Raw genomic sequence first — 23,625 nt, 5'->3', positions numbered from 1 at the left:
TATCTGAATTCAAGTCTTCTCAAACCAAAGTCCAATGTTCCATTTGTCAAACTACACTTAGCAAAAAATGAAACTAGGAAGTAAGACTAGAGAGGAAGCTGGATTCATGAGTTTATCTGTTGAAGTTGAAGTCAAGAGACCACAATTTGCCTACCTGAATTTAATTTGTGTCCTAAGGTCCACCACATATACTTCAGTGGATGAGTTTCACACTGAGTTAGCTGTATGAGCATAAACTGAGCTGTAGTCAATCCCAAGGAATGATTTAAGAGAACACAGAAAGAAATAACTGATTGGTCTTGGGACCTCAGCTCTTGAAATAACTAATGACATCTGGCTTTAAATACTTCCTAGCTGTGTGAACCTGGGCAAGTCAATTAACCCCAATTGCCTAGCCCTTGCTCCTCTTTTGTCTTAGAATTGATACTGAGACAGAAAGTGAGGGTGAAAGAAAGAAAGAAAGAAAGAAAGAAAGAAAGAAAGAAAGAAAGAAAGAAAGAAAGAAAGAAAGAAAGAAAGGAAGGAAGAAAGGAAGGAAGGAAGGAAGGAAGGAAGGAAGGAAGGAAGGAAGGAAGGAAGGAAGGAAGGAAAAACAACAGAGAGAGAGTGCAAGGGAGAAGCTGGATACACCAGGGGTGAGAGCAACAGGATGCAGGGAGAAGGAGGAAGGGCTGGAATCTATTTTTAAATTTATAGGTTTTAAAACATAAGGTTGTGGGGGAGTGTAGCTAAAACAATAGCTTTCCTTATCAAATTTATTAGATCTTCAAAGTTAATTCAGGATAGGAAATGGTTGTTGTCTCTGTCTTTGTATATCCAAATTTAAGCATGGGAGTTTGGGGTAGTAGAGAGTGTTGGATTGGGAGACAGAAAGATCTGGGTTCAAATCCCTCTTGGACACTTACTAACTGAGCAAAATCACTTAAGTCTCTGAATTTCAGGCAATTCTCTAAGACCTATCTACTAAGTTATATATTATTGTTGTTTAGTCTTTTTTTTAGTTGTGTGAACTCTTTGTGACCCCTTTTGGGGGTTTTCTTGGCAAGGATACTGGAATAGTTTGCCATTTCTTTCTTTGGCTCATTTTACAGATGAGGAAACTGAGGTAGAGTTAAGTGACTTGCGCAGGGTCACACAGTTAATACATTTCTGAGGTCAGATTTTAATTCAGGAATAAGAGGCTTCCTGACTTCAGGCCTGACACTTCAATCACTGTTCCACCTAGTTGCCCCAAGTAATATACTGGCTACAGTCTGATTCTGTGGAAAAGGGATTCTCCATGGGTGAAATCACAGATCTTTCGCAAGTTGGGTAGGCTGGAGGTATCTTTGAATAGACATACAATACTGAGGAATTCGTGGACATGTTTACATCTCTACATGCCCATTTGTGTGCAACTAGAAGCATCTGTTACCACAAAGGGCAGCCATCTGTCCCATAAGTGTTGCTGCTTTGCATTTCTCCAGTATCCTAATAAAGAACAGAGACTCTAGGTTCCAATCTTGACCCTGCCATTCACTCCCTAAATGACTTTGGACATCATTTCCCTTCTTGGGGCTTTGGTTCTTTCTTCTGTAAAATGATGTGGTTAGACAAGATGGCCTTATCTGGTTTTTATGATCATGTGCTCTCCTGCCCCATACTTAACTCTCCATTGCCTTTACCTATGCTTTGCAACAGTTTCTGCCAATATCCAATAAGGTGAGATAATTTCCAAGGTGGGCAAGAGCACTCCCAGCCCCCACAATGCCAGTTACTAATCGTTCCCTTTCATTACCATCTTCTTGCCATGCCATCCCTGAAACTGACCCCCCCCCCATCTCTCCCTGCTGGGGCTGAGCTGTTGTGAGGAGCAAGAGCTCTTTATATCTAGCTAACCCAGACTCCTGACCATTTCTTCCTGAAATGCCTCGGCACATGTTCAGATCCACTCCTTCCACCTCTTGCTCTAGGAATAGTCGTCGAAATGATTATTGCTTCTGGAAAGAGCTGGTCAAGCATTTGTCCTATGGCTCTTATATCCCTGTGACTTTCTTGATCAGAAAGTTCACCCTGGCCACCCCTTCCCTATAAATCTTATTTATTATAATAGATTAGAATGTAAACTCCTTGAGGGCAGGGACTAATCTCTTTTTTGCCTCTGTATTCCCAAAGATTAGCACAGTACCTGGCACGGAGTTTAATAAATACATTTGCATTCATTCATTCATGCATAATTCATTTGTTCATTTTTTCTCACCATCAGGACTACATCTTGCCTTATAGTAATCTAGGAAATAATCTCCAAGAACACAATATATTTAAAACCAGGTAATCCTTCTATTTATTATTTTTTAAACCCTTACCTTCTGTCTTAGAATTAATGCTAAGTATTGGTTTCAAGGTAGGAGAGTGGTAAGGGATAGGCAGTTGGGGTTAAGTGACTTGCCCAGGGTCACACAGCTAGGAATTATCTGAGGCTAGATTTGAACATAGGACCTCCCATCTCTAAGCCTGGTTGTCAATCCTGGCTCTCAATCCACTTATATTGGGTCTCAGTAGAGATCTGTAGGTATGTTACTCAGAAATCTGTGCCAATTTCAGTATAAGTACTGAGGGGTACCTAGCTGGGTATGTGTACATATTGGGAGATTAGGGGAAGAATGGGTCAGTAGTAGCAATACTAATTTACATATGTGCCAGGTAGTGTGCTTTACAACAGGGGTTGGCAACGAACGTATGGCTCTCGAGCCATATCTGGCTCTTTTGAGGGCCAGATATGGCTCTTTCTGCAGGAGCCATAAAGTCAATTTTTTTTCAGGCGCTGTTACAGGAGTGCACTGTGAGCACTGTACAGCTCTCACGAAATTACATTTTAAAAATGTGGCGTTTATGGCTCTCACGGCCAAAAAGGTTGCCAACCCCTGCTTTACAACTATTATCTCATTTGATCCTTACTACAATCCTAGAAGGTAGGTGCTATATTATTATTATTATTACTATCCCCATTTTACAGGCAAGAAACTGAGGCAGACTGAGCTTAAATGACTTAGGGTCAAATAGCTACTAAATATCTAAAACTGGTCTAGCACTCTAGTCACTGCACCACTTAGCTGCCACTAGTAGCAGGAATTAGCACAACACCAAAGGGTCTTGGTCCTAGGAAGCTGACATCTAGAAATAGGGAGCAAGGTTCTTCCTCTCCAGGAAGGGACTCTCCTTCCTTGTGACAACTACTTCCTCAATGTCTTCCTCTAGGGAACTGTCCCCAGGATGCCACTTCTCCCAAGGTCCCACTGCAGTGGCATCTGCCTTCCCTGAAATCCCTAAGGGCATAAGGGCTAGGCTTTTGGAAAGATAGGAGGCTCCTCTCTGGTGTTGCCTGCATCTATCGCCTGACTGTTTTCTGTGTGCTCAATCCTCCTCAACCAAATCGCTGGAATTTGCTCCAGGCTCAGTGACAGCTAATTCTCTGTTCTGTAGCGATGTGGATATCACATAGAGAAGTGAGAAGGGTTAGGGCCAATTGGGAAAAGGGTTATGTGGCTGCAGGGCAGGAAATTAGGTAGAGAAAAGAGCTACGTGAATGCTATGATTATGAAAGATGAGGCCACTAGAAGAACAAGGGGAAGAAGCAGTAGCTATGTATACTAGGATGTGGTTAGGGCTAGTGAGAAATACTGCTATGGATGACTGGCATCCCTGCAGCTGCCTGGGAGTAGAGCTCTTGGGATGAGTGAGCTCCTTGGGTTCATTGTCTTCTACATGGTCTAATCAACTTTTGGCGTCAGGTCAGTTCAGCCCAAGCTCCAGAGTTTCATACTTCTTCCTCTTTTAAGTTATTTTTAGCAACTGGTGACCTCAGTATGCTCTCTCCAAGCAAAAATAAACCTCTTGGAAAAAAGCAGACACAAAGACAGATAGAATGTAAGCTCCTTGAGAACATGGACTCGTAGGGTTTTGGTCTTTGTTTCTCCAGCACCTAGTACAGTGCCTGACACCAAGTAGGCACTTAATACATACTTAACTGAATAAGTGATAAACAACTGGTGAGAGACTGATTTGGTTTTGTTTTCATACCACAATGGTTGGCTCATAATAAAACTTTACTGAATTTAATCAAACTTATTAAGTGATGATGATGAGGTGGATAGAAAACTTCTTGAGGAGATAGAGATGTAGGAAGGAAGGAAGAGGAAGAATGAGAGAGAAAAAGAGAGTGAAAGGGAGAAAGAAAGAAAGAGAAAGGAAGGAAGAAAAGGAGGGGAAGGAGAAAGAAAGGAAAGAAATAAAAAAGAGAGGAAGGCAGGAAGGTAGGTAGGAAGGACAGATGTGGAATCTATAAAGCCTCACTTGCCGCTCTCATCCAAACTCAAACCATCAGTTGCTGTGGGCCTTTTCCTCAAGGAAGAGATGGCAAATGGAGAATGGGGAAGAGCTTCCTATAGTTCGGAAGGATGAAAACAAGAACTATGCATTTAATTATCCTAGGGACTTAGCAGTAAGGATTGAGAGCAATGCCTTATGGGCATATCACCAGTAGTATGTCACCTCCAAAGATACCACTTCAATTTTGAGGAGAGATTAATGTACTCCTCTTCCTCTCCCCTGCTACCTGAAATTTTTTCTTCACCTTGAAATCGGGAGAATATGAAAATACTGTCCCTCTTACTTTGAAAGCAGCCATCAGATACTGTCCAGTTTCCTTTCTTTTTTCCTTTATCTACCGGACAACATCGACAAAATACTGATCCCAGAAGGGCCATTCAGTCCAGCATCTTTTCACTTCCCATTATAAGACTTGGTTCCCCAATGGCACACTCAAATAATCCTAAAATCAGAGGATATTAGAGTTGGAAGAGACCTTAGAGATCAATTCAGCCCTTCCTGTTGTGATGTTGTGATGGTTTAAATGCTGGCTCTGTAGAAGAGCTGGTCTCCCTCACAGCATCCAGAACATTTCTCTCTTAGGACACACATCCATGGCTTTATCTGAAGCTTCAGAGTACGGTTAAAGCTACTAGGCCTTTCCCTCTCAGTTTCAATCCATTCTAACCCATCCTACCCGAACAGAGGACTCTATAATTGGGTTCTAAGTAGAAGGAAGTTCTCCCCTGACTCCCCTGACCCAGATTCAATAATTCTATTCCAAATGTACTTACAGATATACTAAAATGTATCAGTTATAGTCTTCATTTCCGTTCATTTGAATTGGTTTTTAAAAAAATTCAGTAATATTTTATTTTATTTTCCCAATGACACATAAAATAGCAAAAAGCTCCTGAGAGTTTGGAGGAATGAAAACAATTGTGTATTTAATTGTCCTGGGGACTCAACAGTAGGTAACAGATCTGAGAGTAGTAGCCTTATGGGCATGCCACCAGTAGTATGTCACCTCCAAAGAAACCCTCAGTCTTGAGAAGAAGGCAACCCACTCCCTTCCTTTTCACCTATTAACCGAAACCTTCCTTCACCTTGAAATCAGAACCTGAAGGTGCTGTCCAGCAAGATAATTTTTTTTTAAAACCCTTAACTTCTGTGTATTGGCTCCTGGGTGGAAGAGTGTTAAGGGTGGGCAATGGAGGTCAAGTGACTTGCCCAGAGTCACACAGCTGGGAAGTGTCTGAGGCCAGATTTGAACCTAGGATCTCCCATCTCTAGGTCTGACTCTCAATTCACTGACCTACCCAGCTACCCCAGCAAGATAATTTTTAAACATTCATTTCCTAACATTTTGAGTTCCAAATTCTCTCCCTACCCCTTCTCTAAGACAATAAGTGATTTGATATTGGCTATACATATGCTATCATACAAAACACATTTCCATATCTGTCATATTGTGAAAGAAGACATATCACACACACACACACACACACACACACACACACACACACACACGAAGAAAATACATTAAAAAACAGTATACTTCAATCTACTTTCAGACTCCAATGGTTCTTTCTCTAGCCATGAATGGCACAAATTATTTTCATTGCATTTTCAGTCTTCTAAGTTTCCCAAGGACTAAACATACAGTTTCATTGAGTTAACACAATAGGACCTAACGATCATCTAGCTTTAAGGATAATACATTTAGAGCTCAACACTATCATTTTAGATATTGGGAAACTGAGGTACACAGAGGGTGAATGATTTGTCCTGGGTCACAGAGTTATTAAGTTTCAGATCTGAGACTAAGACAAAAATACTGAGTGTTTCAGTCCAGTGTTCTTTCCAAATTTCATTTGAATACCCCTGCAATCATATTCATTCCTACATGGATGCATTCAGTATTTATTGACTGCCAAGTGCTTACATAATAGTCACCTAGGCAGCCAAGGAGGAGCTAAAAGAAATATGTTGAAGTCTCCAAACACATTTAAAATCGAATTAGAGAGATGAAAAATACATACATGAAACAGTTAAGGAATCATGCCAGACAATATATGATTAAATGCCCAAATGACTGGCACAGGCAATGAATACTCCAGGAATTCTGAAAAGGGAAGGACCCAGATGGGCTAAGGTGATAGGCACAGGCTTCTTCAAAGAGATGGACCTTGAGATGACCTTGGAGAGTGGGTAGGATCTGGCTTGGTGAAGAGACAGAGAATGGCATTCTAGGCTGTGGAAACAGCATGATCAAAGACATGGGAGAGGGAATAGTAAACTAGTCTGGCTAGAGCAGAGCATTTTTGCCCTAGGGGATGGCAAGAGCTGAAGTTGAGAGATGACTGGGTTTGGACCACAGAGGTCTTTGAATTCCAGGTTGAGGGGTTTGGAATCAAGGAAATAGCGAGCTTTTTGAGGGCAGGAACTAGCTCACTTTTGTATCTCCACTCCCTAGCATAATGGTATGTGCTGTTGATTGGCTGATCATGCTCAGCCTTAAAGACACAGGGAGCCAATGAAGGCTTTTGAGCAGAGCAGTAATGTAATCAAGACTGTGTTTTCAGAAAAATTACTCTGGAAGTCTATGCAGAATAGGCTAGATTAGAGAGAGACTAGCATCAGTAAGGCTGTTGAAATGACCCAGATCAAAGACCTGAACCAAGGGAGTGGCATGTGAAAATGGAAGGAAAGTCCTTGTTCCAATAAAGACAGTCACCTTATTTACATTTTACAGTCTTAGAGAGTTTCCTATAAGACTGAAAATCTTAGTGACTTGTCTAGGGTCAACACAGTATATTTCAGAGATAGGAATTGTGCCTAGGTCTCCCTAGATTCAAGCTCAGCTCTATACATTTATTGTACTGCAAGGCCTCTCATAGGAGAGCATCATGAAGGAAAAATCAACAGACCATCAGGATTGATTGGGAAAATGTTGATGGAGAGAGAAGTCTTCAATGTAAGTGATTAGAGAATGATCCTGGCCCCAGCAGGAAATATGGACATTCTCTCTCTCTTTCTCTTTTAAAAGTTTACCTTCTGGAGGCAACTGGGTAGCTTAGTGGATTGAGAATCAGGCCTAGAGATGGGAGGTCCTAGGTTCAAATCTGGCCTCAGCCACTTCCTAGCTGTGTGACCCTGGGCAAGTCACTTGACCCCCATTGCCTACCCTTACCACTCTTCTGCCTTGGAGCCAATACACAGTATTGACTCCAAGATGGAAGGTAAGGGTTTAAAAAAAAAAGTTTACCTTCTGTCTTAGAATCAGTTCTAAGGTAGAAAGGTGTACATTTGGGTGCATTATGGTCTTAAGGAAAGGTAGTTCAGACCTCAGGATGATTTCATTAAGAACTGGAAAGACCTCCGTGAACTGATACAGAGTGAAATAAGCAGAACCAGGAGAACTTCCTACACAGTAACTGAAATATTGTGGGATGATCAAATGTGATAGACTTTACTATTAACAGCAATGCAATGATCCAGGACAATCCTGAGGGATTTATGACAAAGAATGCTATCCACCTCTAGAGAAAGGACTGTTGAAGTAGGAATGCAGATAAAAACACATGATTTATCACTTCATTATTTGGGTATATGTTTTGGGAGTTTATTCACATATAAAAATGAGTAACATGGAAATATGTTTTCCATGATAATACATGTATAACCCAGTGGGGAGGGAAGAAGAGAGGGAGACAATATGGATCATATAACTTCAGAAAACTTATATGGAAATTTGTTATTAAAATAAAAAAATTAATAAATTGTGTTGACTTTAAAGTACAGACTTGACCTCTTCACTGCCCTGCTCAGTAAACTCTATTACCTCTCTATTACCACTAGCTGACTCCTCACAAACTACCTGCCAGTCTAATTAGACCTAAGAGCGGTAAGGGCTAGACAACTGAGGTTAAATGACTTGCCCAGGGTCACACAGCTAGGAAGTATCTGAGATCTGATTTGAACCCAGCTCCTTCCTACCCCAGGCCTGGCTCTCTATCCACCAAGCTACCTAGCTTGCCCCTTCTAATTTTCTTTAAAACTCAGTTCAAATGATACCTTCTACATGAGATCTATCTTGATCTTCCTTCCTCCTCCTACTAGCACCTCTCCCCAGTTACCTTGCATTAATTTTTGAACATATTTTGTGTCTACTTATATATGTACTTGTTATCTCCCCTAATAGAATGGAAGGTCCTTGAGGGTAGGAATGATTTCATTCCAGTCTTTGTATTCCTAGGACTTAGCATAGTTCCTGGCATACACTGGTATTTAATAAATGCTCATTTATTGACTGATCAAACAACCAATATCCTTTTTCCTTTTATTTCCTTCAGGTCCTGAATCTCTCCTTTCCATTTTATATCAGCCAGGCATCTATGATAGGTTCTTATTTCTTCTCCTTCTCTTCCCTCTCCCAGATGCAGTCACCAGGTGATACGGGTTCTAATGTTCTCATTCTTCCTGGTAAATTAATTTCCCTGGCCCTGACTACAAGCAGAAGGAGCAAAAGGCTGGGTTTGGGGGGACAGCACTCATACTAATTTTAGGATCATAGATTTAGAGCCTACAGGGGCTTTAGAAGACATTTAGTCTAACCCTTTCCTGTTAGAGCTGAGGAAATTCAAGCCCAGCAGTGACTTGCCCCAAATCACAGAGATGACAAGAACTAGAGATGGGATTTGAACCCAGGTCCTCTCAAAATTGAACCAAAGCTCTTGCCACTGTACCATATTGCTTCCTATCAACTATGATACTTTCTGATGCATTCCAGTCTACTTCTTTTTTTTTTTTAATAACCCTCTTTNTTCCTTCCTTCCTTCCTTTCTTTCTTTCTTTCTTTCTTTCTTTCTTTCTTTCTTTCTTTCTTTCTTTCTTTCTTTCTTTCTTTCTTAGAATGGTTACTAAACATTGCTTCTAAAAGTAGAAGATTGGTAAGGGCTAGGCAAGTAGTGTTAAGTGATTTACCCAGGGTCACACAGGAAGTATCTCAGGTCACATTTGAACCCAGAACCTCCTATTTCCAGGTCTGGTCCTCTATTCACTGAACCACCTCGCTGCCTCAACCTTGCTGCCTTTTAAGTGCTTTGTGCCCTAACAGACAAAATTTAATCAGAGATAGCCAAGGTTGATTTATTGGATAACCTGCCTTCAGTCTTGGGTTCCAGAAAGTCCAATCTCTTGGAATGTTTCTCCCCCTTTTCTTAGAGTCCATAGACACTTCTCCAAGATATTGGTGGCCTGACAGTTTATGTTTCCATTTCTCTTGTGTCAAGCTAAATAATATCATACCAATCAGGCTCCATCTATTCCCAAACTTCATTCACGCTCTCAATATTTATGGTATAAGATCACAGAATTAAGAGCTAAAAGAGACACTAAACTTCAACTTGTACAAGGGTCGTTAACTCTGTGTTATTAGTCCCCTTTGGCAGGCTGGAGAAGCCTATGTGCCTCTTTTCACAAAAATGCTTTTAAATTAAAAAAAATTAAAATTTAAAAAATGCAACAAAATACATAGGACTACAAAGGAAACCAGTTATATTGAAATAGTTGTGAAAATGTTTGTTTTTTTTTAAGTTCATAGACCTCAGGTGAAGAACCTCTGTTTCAGTCCAACACCCTCATGAGAACTGAGAGCAAGAACTGCAACCAAAAGATATTGAGTGATTTCCCATAATCACAGTGAAGAGATTTGAATCCAAGTCCAGTGCCCTATCCATCATGGCATACTGCCTCTCTTTTGTTCTTTCTTGGCCTCCCCAATCACTAACATAGTGCCTGGCACAGAGCAGGAACTTTATATCTGTTGAGTTAAATCAATTTGATAACTCAAATCCATGCTCCATTGTCTATATACTTTTTGCTTCCATCTCTACTAACCCTATTCTCTTCCAGGCTCTGACAAGAGGCCACTTCAGCACTCCTCAAATCTTGAAAAGAGGCTACTCCTCTTACTTCATATGAAGTGCCTTTAATTCAAGAGAAATACGTAGAGAAGTAAAGCTCTCATTACAGCATCTTTTCTCAGCAGGAGAGCTAGGATGAACAATCTTTTTAGTTTCTGCTCCTTATACTGGGAGAAAGCTTCCTTCTGATTCTAAGCAAGTCATACATACCCTGGAGAAGAGCAAGGGTGTGGGAGGCTCTGATGATCACAGCCTGATATTCAAATCAGAGATCTAAGTGGTTATTACAGAAGATATAGCATCATACCATTGAAACACACTTACTAAATAACCAGAATAAGCAGATAGTTTCCTGGTATCAGGCTGAAGAATCTTTAAAAAAAAAACATTAAAAAATTTAAATTTAATCAACAACTTTAGCAAACTTGCAGGATACAAAATAAATGCGCATAAATCATCAGCATTTCTATATATTTCCAACACATCACAGCAGGAAGAGTTAGAAAGAGAAATTCCATTTAAAATCACCCTAGACAATACAAAATACTTGGGAATCTATCTACCAAAACAAACACAGGAATTATACAAACACAACTACGAAACCTTTTCCGCACAATTAAAACTAGATCTAAACAATTGGAAAAACATTGAGTGCTCATGGGTAGGATGAGCTAACATAATAAAAATGACCATCCTACCCAAATTAATTTACCTATTTACTGCTATACCTATCAAACTACCAAAAAACTTTTTTACTGAATTAGAAAAAACTATAACGAAGTTCATTTGGAAGAACAAAAGACCAAGAATATCAAGGGAAATAATGAAAAAAAAAATATGAAGGAAGGTGGCCTAGCAGTACCTCAAACTGTACTATAAAGCAATAGTCATCAAAACAATATGCTACTGGCAAAGAGATAGAAGGGAGGATCAGTGGAATAGACTAGGGGTAAGAGACCTCAGCAAGACAGTCTTTGATAAACCCAAAGAACCCAGCTTTAGGGACAAAACCCCACTATTTGACAAAAACTGCTGGGAAAATTGGAAAACAATATGGGAGAGATTGGGCCTAGAGCAACATCTCACACCCTATACCAAGAAAAACTCAGAATGGGTGAATGACTTGAATATAAAGAAAGAAACTATAGGTAAATTGGGTGAGCACAGAATAGTATACTTGTCAGATCTATGGGAAGGGAAAGATTTTAAAACCAAGCAAGAGTTAGAAAAAAAATCACAAAATGCAAAATAAATAATTTTGACTACATTAAACTAAAAAGTTTTTGTACAAACAAAACCAATGCTACCAAAATTAGAAGGGAAGAAACAAATTGGGAAAAAATCTTTATAACAAAAAACTCAGACAAAGGTCTAATTACTCAAATATACAAGGACCTAAATCAATTGTACAAAAAATCAAGCCACCCCCCAATCGATAAATGGGCAAGGGTCATGAATAGGTGATTTTCAGATAAAGACATCAAAACTATCAATAAGCACATGAGAAAGCATTATAAATCTCTAATAATTAGAGAAATGCAAATCAAAACAACTCTGAGGTATCACCTCACCCCTAGCAGATTAGCTAAAATGACAACAAGGGAGAGTAATGAATGTTGGAGGGGATGTGGCAAAACTGGGACATTAATGCATTGCTAGTGGGGCTGTGAACGGATTCAACCATTCTGGATGGCAATCTGGAACTATCCTCTAAGGGCTTTAAAAGGCCTATCTGCCTTTTTATCCAGCCATAGCACTGCTTGGATTATACCCCAAAGAGATAATAAGGAAAAGGACTTGTACAAAAATATTTATAACTGTGTTCTTTGTGGTGGCAAAAAATTGGAAAATGAGAGAATGTCCTTCGATTGGAGAATGGCTGAACAAATTGTGGTATCTGTTGGTGATGGAATGCTATTGTGCTCAAAAGAATATAGAACTGGAGGGATTCCATGTGAACTGGAATGACCTTCAGGAATTGATGCAGAGTGAAAGGAGCAGATCCAGGAAAACATTGTACACAGAGACTGATACACTGTGGTACAATCAAACATGATGGACTTCTCTACTAGCAGCAATGCAAGGATCCAGAGCAAGGCTGAGGGACTTATGAGAAAGAAAACTATCCACATTCAGAGAAGAACTGTAGGATGAGAAACACAGGAAAAAAAAAAACAACTGCTTGAACACATGGGCTGATGGGGATATTATTGGGGATGTAGATGCTAAATGATAACTCTAGTCCAACTATCAATAATATGGAATTAGGTCTTGATCAATGATACATGTAAAACCCAGTGGAATTGTGTGTCAGCTAAGAGGGGTTAGTGGGGTTTGGGGGAAAGGGAAAGAACATGAAATATGTAACTATGGGAAAATATTCAAAATTAAAATAAAAAAATTTTAAAAACCATTCATCTCTCTCTCTTTCTGTCTCTCTCTCTCTCTCTCTCTTTTTCTGTCTCTGTCTCTCTGTCTCTGTCTCTCTGTCTGTCTCTCTGTCTCTGTCTCTGTCTCTCTCTCTCTCTCCTATCTCTCTCCTCTCCTCTCCTCTTCTCTCTTTTTTCTCCCCTACCCAATATATCCCTTCCCCTTTCTTTTTCCCTCCATCTTATCCAATCATCCCTGGTGACAAAAATAAAAAATAAAGAGATAGAAAGGTTCAGCAAAAAATTGACCAACTGATCAACTGAGTCTGATGTTCATTCTATGCGATGTTCCACTCCCATGAACCCTCATCTCTTTAAAGGGGGGAAGGAATCTACTTTCTCATCTCTTTTTTTAGGGTCAAGCTTGCTCATTTTAGTTACAAATATTTTAGTTTCAGGGTTTATTGTTGCTATTGTTCTTTACATGGTTGAGGTCATTAAATGTTCCTGATTCTCTTATCTTTGTTTTGGATCACAGTTCAAATAAGTCTTCTCATGCTTTGCTGAATTCTTCTTCTTCTTTTTTTTTTTTTAAATTTAAACTCTTACTTTCCATATTAGACTCAATACTGTGTATTGCTTCCAAGGCAGAAGAGCAAGTGGTAAGAGCTAGGCAATGGGGGTTAAGTGACTTATCCAGAGTCACACAGCTATGAATATTTGAACTCATGACCTTCCATCTCTAGGTTTGACTCTTAATTCACTGAACCACCTAAGCTACCCACCTCCCCAATTCTTTACATTCAGTGTTTTTTATGGAGAGCAATATTCCATCTCATTCATATACCATATGTTGTTTAGCCTTTCCCCAGTCACTGTACATCAGCTTTTCTTATCAGTTCTTTGCTAGCACAAAAAAGGCTACTATGCATATTGTAATGCATATGAAGTGGGTCCTTTTTTTTTTCCCCACCTCCTTTGGTGAATATGATCCTCTATGGGATCAGGGTAAAATCTTAAGAAGGATGAGGCTTAGCTCCCTCCAGCAGATGGATCCAGTCCGAACTACAAGTTCTCTATAATCTCCGACTATGGCCAAACCATTGGTAATTGATGGGGGAAGGGCCCCACTCAAGAGGATCAATGTCCTAAGGATGTATGTAGCCTGGCAATCGGCTGCCAATCTTTCTTAAGAATCTCTAAATCCCTCAAATCCAAGAGCTCAGGTCCTTTGTATGGCTAAAAGGTGGTAAACTCTAGCCTATAAGGGACAAACATATAAGAGACACCCCGCGAGCCCCAAGAGAAATGCTTCCTTTCCCCTCCAGAGTTAGAACCATTAGTTCTGATGCAATATCTCTCTGAAGATTTCATCCGCATCTCTTGAGCTTTTGGGTTACTGTTTAAATGTGGGTTGAAAGACAATGTGTATATAGGCACATATAAATATTAGCTAGTAGCAATAGCAAGAACAATGGATCTGGAATCAAGAAGGATTGTGGTTTAATGGAAAGAGCATCATCTCTGTAATCAGAGGACTTGAGAGTCCCAACAGTGCCATTTTATTGGTTGAGCAGCCTTGGGCAAATTTCTATATTCCAGTGGGCCTCGCTTTCCTCATCTATAAAATGAGATTGGCCTAGAGGACCCCAAAGGTCTACTCCAGTTCTAAATCTGTGGTTCCATTAGAATTACCTTTGAATCTTGGCTTTGACACCTACTAGCCGAGTAACCTGGCCAAGTCACTTCATTCTGAGTCCAAGTTTCTTCATGTGTAAAAGCAGGGGTGACAAGATGACCAATTCCCCAGGTGAGGGCAGCTTGGTGGTACAGTGGGTAGAGTGCCAGGTCTGTCGTCAGGAAGACTCCTCTTCCTAAGTTCAAATGTGGCCTCAGTCACTTACTTGCTGAGTAACCCATGGGCAAGTCACTTATCCCCATTTACCTCAGTTTCTTTATTTCTCAAATGAGCTGGAGAAGGACATGGCAAACCACTCCAGGAGCTTTACCAAGGAAACTTTGAACAGGATCGTGAAAAGTCAGACGCAACTGAAAAAGTGACTGAACAATGACTCTTAGGCTGCTATGGGGAAAGAGTGGCTAATCAACCTTAAAATGCTCAACAATTATAATAAGCATGAAAGAGTCCCACTTGATTGGGGGCATCAGTAGGGTTCTTAGAATTTCAAGATTCGATCTTAAAACTTTGTTTCATAAATAGTGCTGCCCTGGATACGTGGTATCTACTGGATCTTTTGTGTTCTTTGAGCTTAGCAAAAAAAAAAAAAAAAGGAAACAAGGTAGGGGCCTATCCACTGGGGGATGGAACCCCTAAAATCTTTTAAATATCTGAGTGCCATGGAATGTAATTGTACAGTAAGAAATAATGACTGAAGAATTCAGAGAAATATGGGAAGACTCTCACGGACTGAAGGAGAACAGAATGTACACGATGACTATATAAATGCCAACAAAAAGATCAGCAAGAGATAGCTGAGCTTGGAGCAACTGAAAAACCAATCAAAGTTCACTAGAAAAGATAATGATGGGAGAAGTTGGGTGGCTCAGTGATTGAGATCTGGCCCAGAGACAGGAAGTCCTGGGTTCAAATCTGGCCTCAGATATGTTTTGGCTGTGTGACCCTGGTCAAGTCACTTAATTCTAATTGTCTAGTCCTTAACCCTCTTCTGCCTTAGAATCAATCCAAAGTATTGATTCCAAGAAGGAAGGTAAGGGTTTAAAAAAGAAAAAAAGAGTAATACATTCCTTTATCCCCACAGCAGAGAGGCAGAGAACTACTGAGTCAAGATGTGGTATACATTGTCAGATGATCATTGTTATCAGGTGTTTTTGCTTAATTGTTTTCCTTTGTTAGGAGAGAGAAGAGAGCTGTGGGCATCTGGGGGTGAATTCCCAGAAATGATTATTATGGAAAAACAAAAGATATCAATAAAACTTAAAAAAAAAACCCAAAAACTTCATTCCCTTAGTCCCTGGCTAAGCATTTTCTCAGCTTCAGAGACCAGATGATGGCTTCTCTGCTCAACCCTCAGCTGAGACATCTTCTCCCTGCGGATTCCCTCCCTCCACTCCTCCCAGTGCCCTCCAGCAAAGTCAGATGCTACAGCATCCATGCTGCTGACACAAGCAAGGATATTTGGTGCAAGAGGGAAGAATTAACAAAAGCAGCACAGGATTCTAAGGCTAGAACCCTGCAGTCATCTCATCCCGGCAGGTAATTTACAGTGCCCTTTCTGATGGCTTCTTCTACTTTATTTTTATAATTTTTCCTTACATAATAGGAGCATATTAATCTTATCCTCACATGTGCTAGGCTCCCACTAGATGCAGGAGGAAGTCATTTTCCCTCTCCCCTCCCATTTTGATCTTTGTCCTCCCCCCAGTACATCCAGCCCTGAGCTTCCTTCCTCTGAATCCCAACATCCCCTCTTGTTAACCCAAAGCTCTTCTTGCCTTTAACCTTCTGCATTTCAGCCTAGACACCAGAAGTCATGCATGCCTCTTCTCTTCCAGCTTTGAGGTCACTGGATAATTCCCAACTTTCCACTCTGTACATGTATCTACACACACACACACACACACACACACTGGCTTGGAGACCTGGCCTTCTGTCTTTATATGCAACCCCAGTAAGATTTAAAAAAAAATATTCTCAAATGCATCTGTGATCTCATCCATTTGGATGTTCCCTTCAATGATGTAAGTCACAAGCTAGCCAAGAGAAAGCAAGAAAGGCCTCTAGCATAATGGATGGACCCCCTGGAGCCAAATTCTAGAAGGATGCGGACAACGGTCACACAGCATGGGATGGGCAGGCATGTACAGGCTATGATCCAGACAGGTTATCTTCTAAAAATTGGGAGGCCTCCAACTCTGCCCCTGGAGAGGTGCCACCATTGCTGGGGCTTTCCAAACGTCCTTGGTCCTGAAACTAAGGCGTGGTACACTGGAAAGAGTATTGGATTTATAGTCAAAGCACTTTGGCTAGAAACAGGGCTTTGCCCTAGATTACCTGAGCAGTCTTGAGCAAGTCACTTCTCTCTGGGTCTCAGTTTTTGTAAAATGAGTTGGATAACCAATCCAACTAGAAGAAAGGTCCTTTCCATTTATAAAGCTATGATCCATGACCCAGACATGAAGCAACTTGCCAGGGTCTTTCTCTTTATTTCATAGAATGGTAGAGCTGGAAAGAGCCTTCAAGATGAACTTGACCAATCTCCTCGGGCAGTCAGCCAAGAAGCATTTATTTAATGCTTATGATGTGTTAGGCACTGTATTGAGTGCTGAGGTCACCAAGAAAGGCAAAAACAGTTCCTGTCCTCAAGGAGGATTCTTTGAAAGAATTCTCTCATTTCACAAACTGACATTTTAAGGAAACTGAGGCATGGGAAAAGGGAAGTCACTTGTTCAAGGCATGGATGATGGTAGAGCCAAGTTGTAGCCCCAGGTTTTTTTATGCCAAGGTCAATTTGACTTCCAGGCTGTGCCATACTGCTGCCCTAATCTGACCCTGCCCTATTTTAACTTTCCGGGCAGGCCCCTAGAACTCTACCTGGACTATTCGGTACCCTGCGTGTGGCATGTACCTCATTTCTACATCTGTTAAAAAACGAAGAGATAAACAATTTCCATTCAAAAGTCAATTGATTACCTTCTAGAAGTTGGAATACTCTCTCCTTGTGGAATCATAAGATTTCATAGGGAGAGCTGGAAGGCCCCTTCAACATAATTTAGTCTACCTCACTCACTTTATTTTTATTTTCCCACCCAGCCCCGATCATTCAAAAAGTTTTATTTAAAATTTTTTATTTTAATTTTTTCAATTACATGTAGAAACAATTTTGACAATTGTTTTCTGACATTTTGAAATTCAGATTCTCTCCTTCCCTTAATTCCTGCTTCCTTGAAGTAATAAATCAATTCAGAAAATTTTATAAATTCGACCAAAAGGAAAACAAGCAAATGCAAAATTTTCAGACTTCCTAGCATGTCTTCAGTGATTTGATCTCATCATTGATGGCAGTGGAACCAACCACATTTGAACTATGTCTCGGCAACAGAAATGAAAAAATGGAAATTCCTTACCTTCTGTTTTAGAATCAATACTGTGTATTGTTTCCAAGGCAGAAGAGTGGTAAGGGCTAGGCAATGAGGGTTAAGTGACTTGCCCAGGGTCATGCAGCTAGGGAGTGTCTGAGGTCAGATTTGAACCTAGGACCTCCTGTTTTTAGACCTGGCTCTCAATCCACTGAGATACCCAGCTGCTCCCGCCGCCACCCCATTCTTTGTATTTTTATCCCTAGTGCCTGGCACAGAGGATGTCCTTGAAAATGTTGATTGGTTCGTGGGGTAGAAAGACCATTAGGGTAGGAATCAGAAGTTTTGGGTTCAAATGGCTCCACTGTTTTCTAGCTATATTATCTTGAGCAAGTCATTTAACTTTCAAGAATCTTAGTTTCCTCATCTGTAAAACTGGGCTAACCCCTACCATGATTTCCTTAAAGAATCCTTCTGAAGCTCAAAGATTATAGTGGTAAACTTTTAAGCATTATTGATCAATCAATTAATCAATCCACAGGCATTTCCTTAAGTACATACGATGTGCTAGGCTGTGAAGACAAGTGGGTGAATGAAACAATCTCTACTCTAAGGAGCTCATGTTCTAAGGGAGACAACAAATACACACACACACACACATATATCCTTTCATATGGACATAAAATGCTATTTCCATTTTTCATAGGTACAAACAATATCTAGTGTTAAAAAGAAATGAAGGAGGGGGATAATGATTTTAACACTAGAAAAAGAATAAAGATAAAGTCATTACATCTAAGGAGGGAGGGCGGGCACTAGCATTTGGTAGAATTAGGAAAAGTCTTCTGTAGCATGTAATCTGAAGAGGATACAAGCAAGAATGACTTGGATGACAAGAAAGATTAGAAAAGGCTTCCTGGAGCAGAACCAGGAGAATGTTACACACAGAGTCTGATACACTGTGGCACAATCTAATGTAATGGACTTCTCTACTAGCAGCAATTTAATGATCCAAGACATTTCTGAGGGACTTATGAGAAAGAACGCTATCCACACCCAGAGAAAGAACTGTGGGAGCAGAAACTCAGAAAAAAAAAAACAAAACATGATTGATCATATGGTTCAACGGGGACATGATTGGGGATGTAGACTCTAAGCGATCACCTTAGTGCAAACATCAATAATATAGAAATAGGTCTTGATCAATGACACATGTAAAACCCAGTGGAATTGTGCATTGGCTATGAGAGGGGGATGAGGGGAGGGAGGGAAAGAACATAAATCTTATAACCATGGGAAAATATTTTAAATTAATTAAATAAAATTTTCCGAAAAGAAAGGCTTCCTGGATAAGGTGGCCCCTGAGGGGACTCTATAAGGCACTGGAGGTAAAAAAGAGACCATTCCAGGCATGGGGGGATGCCTGTGCAAAACACAAAAGAGCATGACCTCCCCCATTGGTGCTAGGTTGTTTTCATTGCATATCTCCATTGCCACCATCCTGCACCGGCCCTCTCTTCTTGGGCCTCTTTTGGTCTCAGCTTCCCCTTGGAACACAAACCCTGGGCAGCGAGCCCCCGAGCATCCTTAACTTTGTTCTCCTACCAGAGTTCCCAGTTTCCTTCTTTTCATGTCAGGGGTTCCCCCGGCTCAAGGGTCGGGCAGAGCCCAAGGGCACTTACCAGTGGGTGCTTCCGCTTCCGGCCAGGCCGTCCCACCTTCCTCATGGGAGTGCTGGAATCTTGTCGCTCCTCCTTGCCCTTCGACTCCTCCAGCTCTTCTTCCTCCTGTGGGCACAGACACGAGCAGCTCAGCCAAGGTGCGGGAGGTCCAAAGCGAGCCTCTGAGAAGACGGCTCGGGAGACCTTTTCTCCCCTAACTCTGAGGCTCACTTCACACTCACTGGCTGGCCACAAACCACCCAACAAGGCACTTTTGACTCATTCCGTCCCCAAACGCTAGCCGTGGCCCAGCATCAGTGATAACAGTGGAGATGATGAAAACAGAGACAGGACTTCTGGGTCAAAAAGCTCCAGGGGCTGCCTATTCCCTCTGGATAAAACAGACATTCCTCTGACATTGAGAGCCCTTCACAACTTGGCTCCAGCCCACCTTACTCATCGCTCCCCTTCATGTACTCGACTTGCCAGCAAAGCCAGCCTACCTGCTGTTCTTCCCACGACACTCCATGTCTCATCTCTTGGCCATGGCAGGCTGACCCCCAGGCCTGGAACACCCTCCTTCCCAATCATCACTTCTCAGGATCTCTTGTTTCCTTCAAAGTTCAGCTCCTGTCCTATTTCCTACAGGCAGCCTTTCTCAGTCTCCCCAGCCGCTATTGCCCTCTCCCCACAATTCCTCTGTATTAACTTTGTATTTTCATATGTTCCTGTCGTTTTTTCTCTTCATCAGTCTCTCTCAATCAGTCAATAAACATTTATCTAGGTACAAGGTACTATGAAAAGCACTGTGGATACAAAGAAAGATCAAAGACAGTCCCTGCTCTCAAGGAGCTCACAGTGGAATGAAGGAGACGTGTGAGCAACTGTGGACAAACGAGCGACATACAGGACAAAATGGAGATGATCAACAGGGGCAAGGCACTAGAATTTTTTTTTAAACCCTGACTTTCTGTCTCAAAATTAATTCTAAAAATTGCTTCCCAGACAGAAAAATGGTAAGGGCTAGGGCAAATGCGGTTAAGTGACTTGCCCAGAGTCACACATCTAGGAAGTGTCTAAGGTTAGATTGGAAGGCATGAGAATTAAAGGGAATGGAGAAAGGATTCCTATAGAAAATTCATCGTTAGGGGGCAGCTGGATGGCTCAGTGGATTGAGAGCCAGGCCTAGAGACAAGAGGTCCTAGGTTCAAATCTGGCCTCAGACACTTCCTGGCTGTGTGACCCTGGGCAAGTCACTTAACCCCCATTGCCTAGCCCTGTAACAAATAAAATTTATATATATATAAAGATATTAGGGTTTAAAAAAAAAGAAAATTCAACATTAGCTGGGGCTTGAAGGATGCAAGGGAGAGATGGGTCTTGTGGGAGGAACAATAGGAAGGTCAATGCCATTGGATGCAGGGTATAAGGCGCAAGGATACTGGAAAGATGGAGAAGGGAACCAGATTATGAAGGGCTTTGAACACCAAGTAAAGGATTTTATATTTGATCCTGGAGGTGATAGAGAGCCACTGGAGTTTATTGAGTGAGGGAGTGGGTGGGTTGAGGGATGATGTCATCAGACCTGCAATTTGGTAATATCAGGTGGACAGCTCAGTGGAGAATGAACTGCAGTAGGGAGAGGTTTGTGGCAGGCACATCTCCCAGCAGGTTATTGCAGTAATTAGGGATGAGGGACTGAACCAGGGTGGGAGAAGCATTAAGGTAGCTAAAAGAGGTTGTTCTGAAGGTAAAACTGACAGGTCTTGGCGACAGATTGGATGTGTTGGGTGAGAGGCAGCGAGGAGTTGAAGGTGACTCCCACGTTTCCAGCTGGAGCGACTGGGGCGGATAGTGGTGCCCTTGACAGCAAGAGGGAAGTTGGGGATTTAAGCTTCCAAACAGCATGGAATTTTTGTTTTTGTATCTGTATTCCCAGGACTTAGCATAATGGCTGTACACATAGCAAGCACATAGTAGATGCTTAATAAATGCTTAGCATTCTATGAGATGGCGTTGGACGTGAGCGACTGGGGAGGAGGATGGAGGGAAATGTAAAAATCAAGGCAATTAAAATATATTGGTAAAATTATTTTAAATAGAAATTTACTGATAAGCATAATAAAATAAAATTTATTTCCTCCATGAATTTTCCTCTAGCAATTCCTTAGCAATATGTGTCTTGTTTCACAACAGGATGAACAGGGAAACAGGTGTTATACGATAATATATGTACAACTTAGATCATATTACCTGTTTTCTTGAGGAGGGGAGAAAAGTAGGAGAGAGGGGGAAAGAATGAGACAGATCTCTGGACATAGTTAATGTGAGAATTTGTTCCTCTTGGAAAAGCATATTTATTATAATTTATTTCATATTTATAACAAATAATATGTTATTTTATTGTCATCTTACATATGATGTTATGTTAGCTATAAAAATGGTAATTCTTTAAAAAGTTCTTGTTGACTCAATAAAAAAAAACCAAATGCTTAGTGATTTGAATTGAAAGACCTTGATCTAGAGCCAAAAGTCCCAGGTTCAAAACCCAGAAATGCTACTTACCCATCTAGGTGACCTCTGCTCACCCAACATATCTGGGTCTCAGTTTCCTTAGGAGCAAAGATGAGGGGGTTGAGCTAAATTCTCTCTAAATCAATAACCATGTGAAACATGGCTGGATTTGGCCAGATGATCTTGTAGAGAACAGTCTCAACTGAGTGGTCAGAGCAGCACCCATATTAAAAAGAGGTTGGGGTAGGTGTAGCTGGGTGGCTCAGTGGAAAGAGTACCAGGTCTGGAGCTGGGAGGGCCAGAGTTCAGATATGACCTCAGATACTTCCTATCTGTGTGTTGTTGCTGGGCAAGTCACTTAACCCCCATTGCCTAGTTCTTGCTGCTCTTCTGCCTTGGAATTGACACTAAAACAGAAAGTAAGGGTTTAAAATTTTAAGAAGAGGAAGTAGGGGAAAGGCAAATAAAAGGATGGTAAGAAAATTGACGTTCTAGGTGCAGGGCATTTATGGAAAGAGTTAAACCATGAAAGGAGGGAAGGAAACAAAGATCACTGGAAGAGGAGGATCAAATGAGTTTTGTTTGTTTTGTAGAATAGGAGACATAAAAGACAGGGAGAAACTGAAGTGCTATAGTCTGAGAGTATGAGAATAAAAAATAGCTCTCAGGAAGTGGACAGAGGCTTGGCATTAAGTTAAAGCATTTCTACTTTTGATAATTGCTAGCTGAGTGATCCTGAGCAAGTCACTTAACTTCCCTAAACCTCAATTTCCTCATCTATAAAATGGGGATTAGTGGCATTATGGCATGATGGATAAAGAGCCAGCCATGTAGTTAGGAAGATCTGGATTTCAGTTTCCTTCTTTTCTTCCTTCCTTCCTTCCTCCTTACCTTCCTTCCTTCCTTCCTTCTCCTTCCTTCTCCTTCCTTCTCCTTCCTTGCTTCCTTCCTTCCTTCCTTCCTTCTTTTCTTCCTTCCTTCCTTTCTTTTTAAATTCTTATCTTCCATCTTAGAATCAATAATATGTATTGGTTCCAAGGCAGAAGAGTGGTAGGGGCTAGGCAATGGGGGTGAAATGACTTGCCCAGGGTCACATAGCTAGGAAATGTCTGAGGCCAGATTTGAACCCATCTCTAGGCCTGGCTCTCAATCCACTGAGCCACTCAGCTGTCCCCTCCAGTTTCATTTCTGTGTGTAAGACCCTAGACAGTTTGCTTTCCTTCTCAGTGGCCCAGACTGCCCTAAGACTAAATTGCAGAATAGGTACCAATCTGTGCTCTCATCAGCAGTTTCCTCACTGAGTGCCCAATATTTTGGAAACTGGTTAGAAATGCACAGGGGATCATGACCATGTGGGAAAATAGTCCTGCAAAAACAAGATGAAACCTAGGTAGCACAAAAATCAGGAGGCCTTTGGTTCAAATCTGACCTCAGACACTTCCTAGCTGTGTGACCCTGGGCAAGTCATTTATACCCCATTGACACTTACCACTCTTTTAAGGAAAATAAAAAAAACAAAACCAAGACAAAATTTACTAGGGATACATACGCACACAGAAGGAAAAAAAAACCTGGAGAAGGGTCATGGATTTCTCTCTCTCTGTCTCTCTTTCTCTCTCCCCTCTCCTTTCTCTCCCCCTCTCTCTTCCTCTCTCTCCCTCTCCTTCTCTTTCTGTCTCCTTCTCTCTCTCTTCCTCCCCCTCTCCTCTCCCTCTTTTTATCTCTCTTTCTCCCTCCCCCTCTCTTCTT

General features: G+C 41.2%; 1 protein-coding gene across 2 annotated transcripts in view; it reads right to left on the bottom strand.

The window, feature by feature from the left end:
* DNMT3A (DNA methyltransferase 3 alpha) overlaps nt 1-23,625 on the bottom strand; it is a 177,412-nt gene that overhangs the window by 99,504 nt on the left and 54,283 nt on the right. For both annotated transcript variants that reach the window (XM_044663760.1, XM_044663761.1), the window contains exon 3: nt 19,384-19,488. In XM_044663760.1, coding sequence (XP_044519695.1) covers nt 19,384-19,488 — 105 coding nt within the window. The remainder of the gene's footprint in view (nt 1-19,383; nt 19,489-23,625) is intronic.

This window comes from Gracilinanus agilis, chromosome 2 (assembly GCF_016433145.1).
Source record: "Gracilinanus agilis isolate LMUSP501 chromosome 2, AgileGrace, whole genome shotgun sequence".
Classification (NCBI taxonomy): Eukaryota; Metazoa; Chordata; class Mammalia; order Didelphimorphia; family Didelphidae; genus Gracilinanus; species Gracilinanus agilis.
The sequence above is the reverse complement of the archived record's forward strand: the minus strand, read 5'-3'. Positions and strand labels throughout refer to the sequence as shown.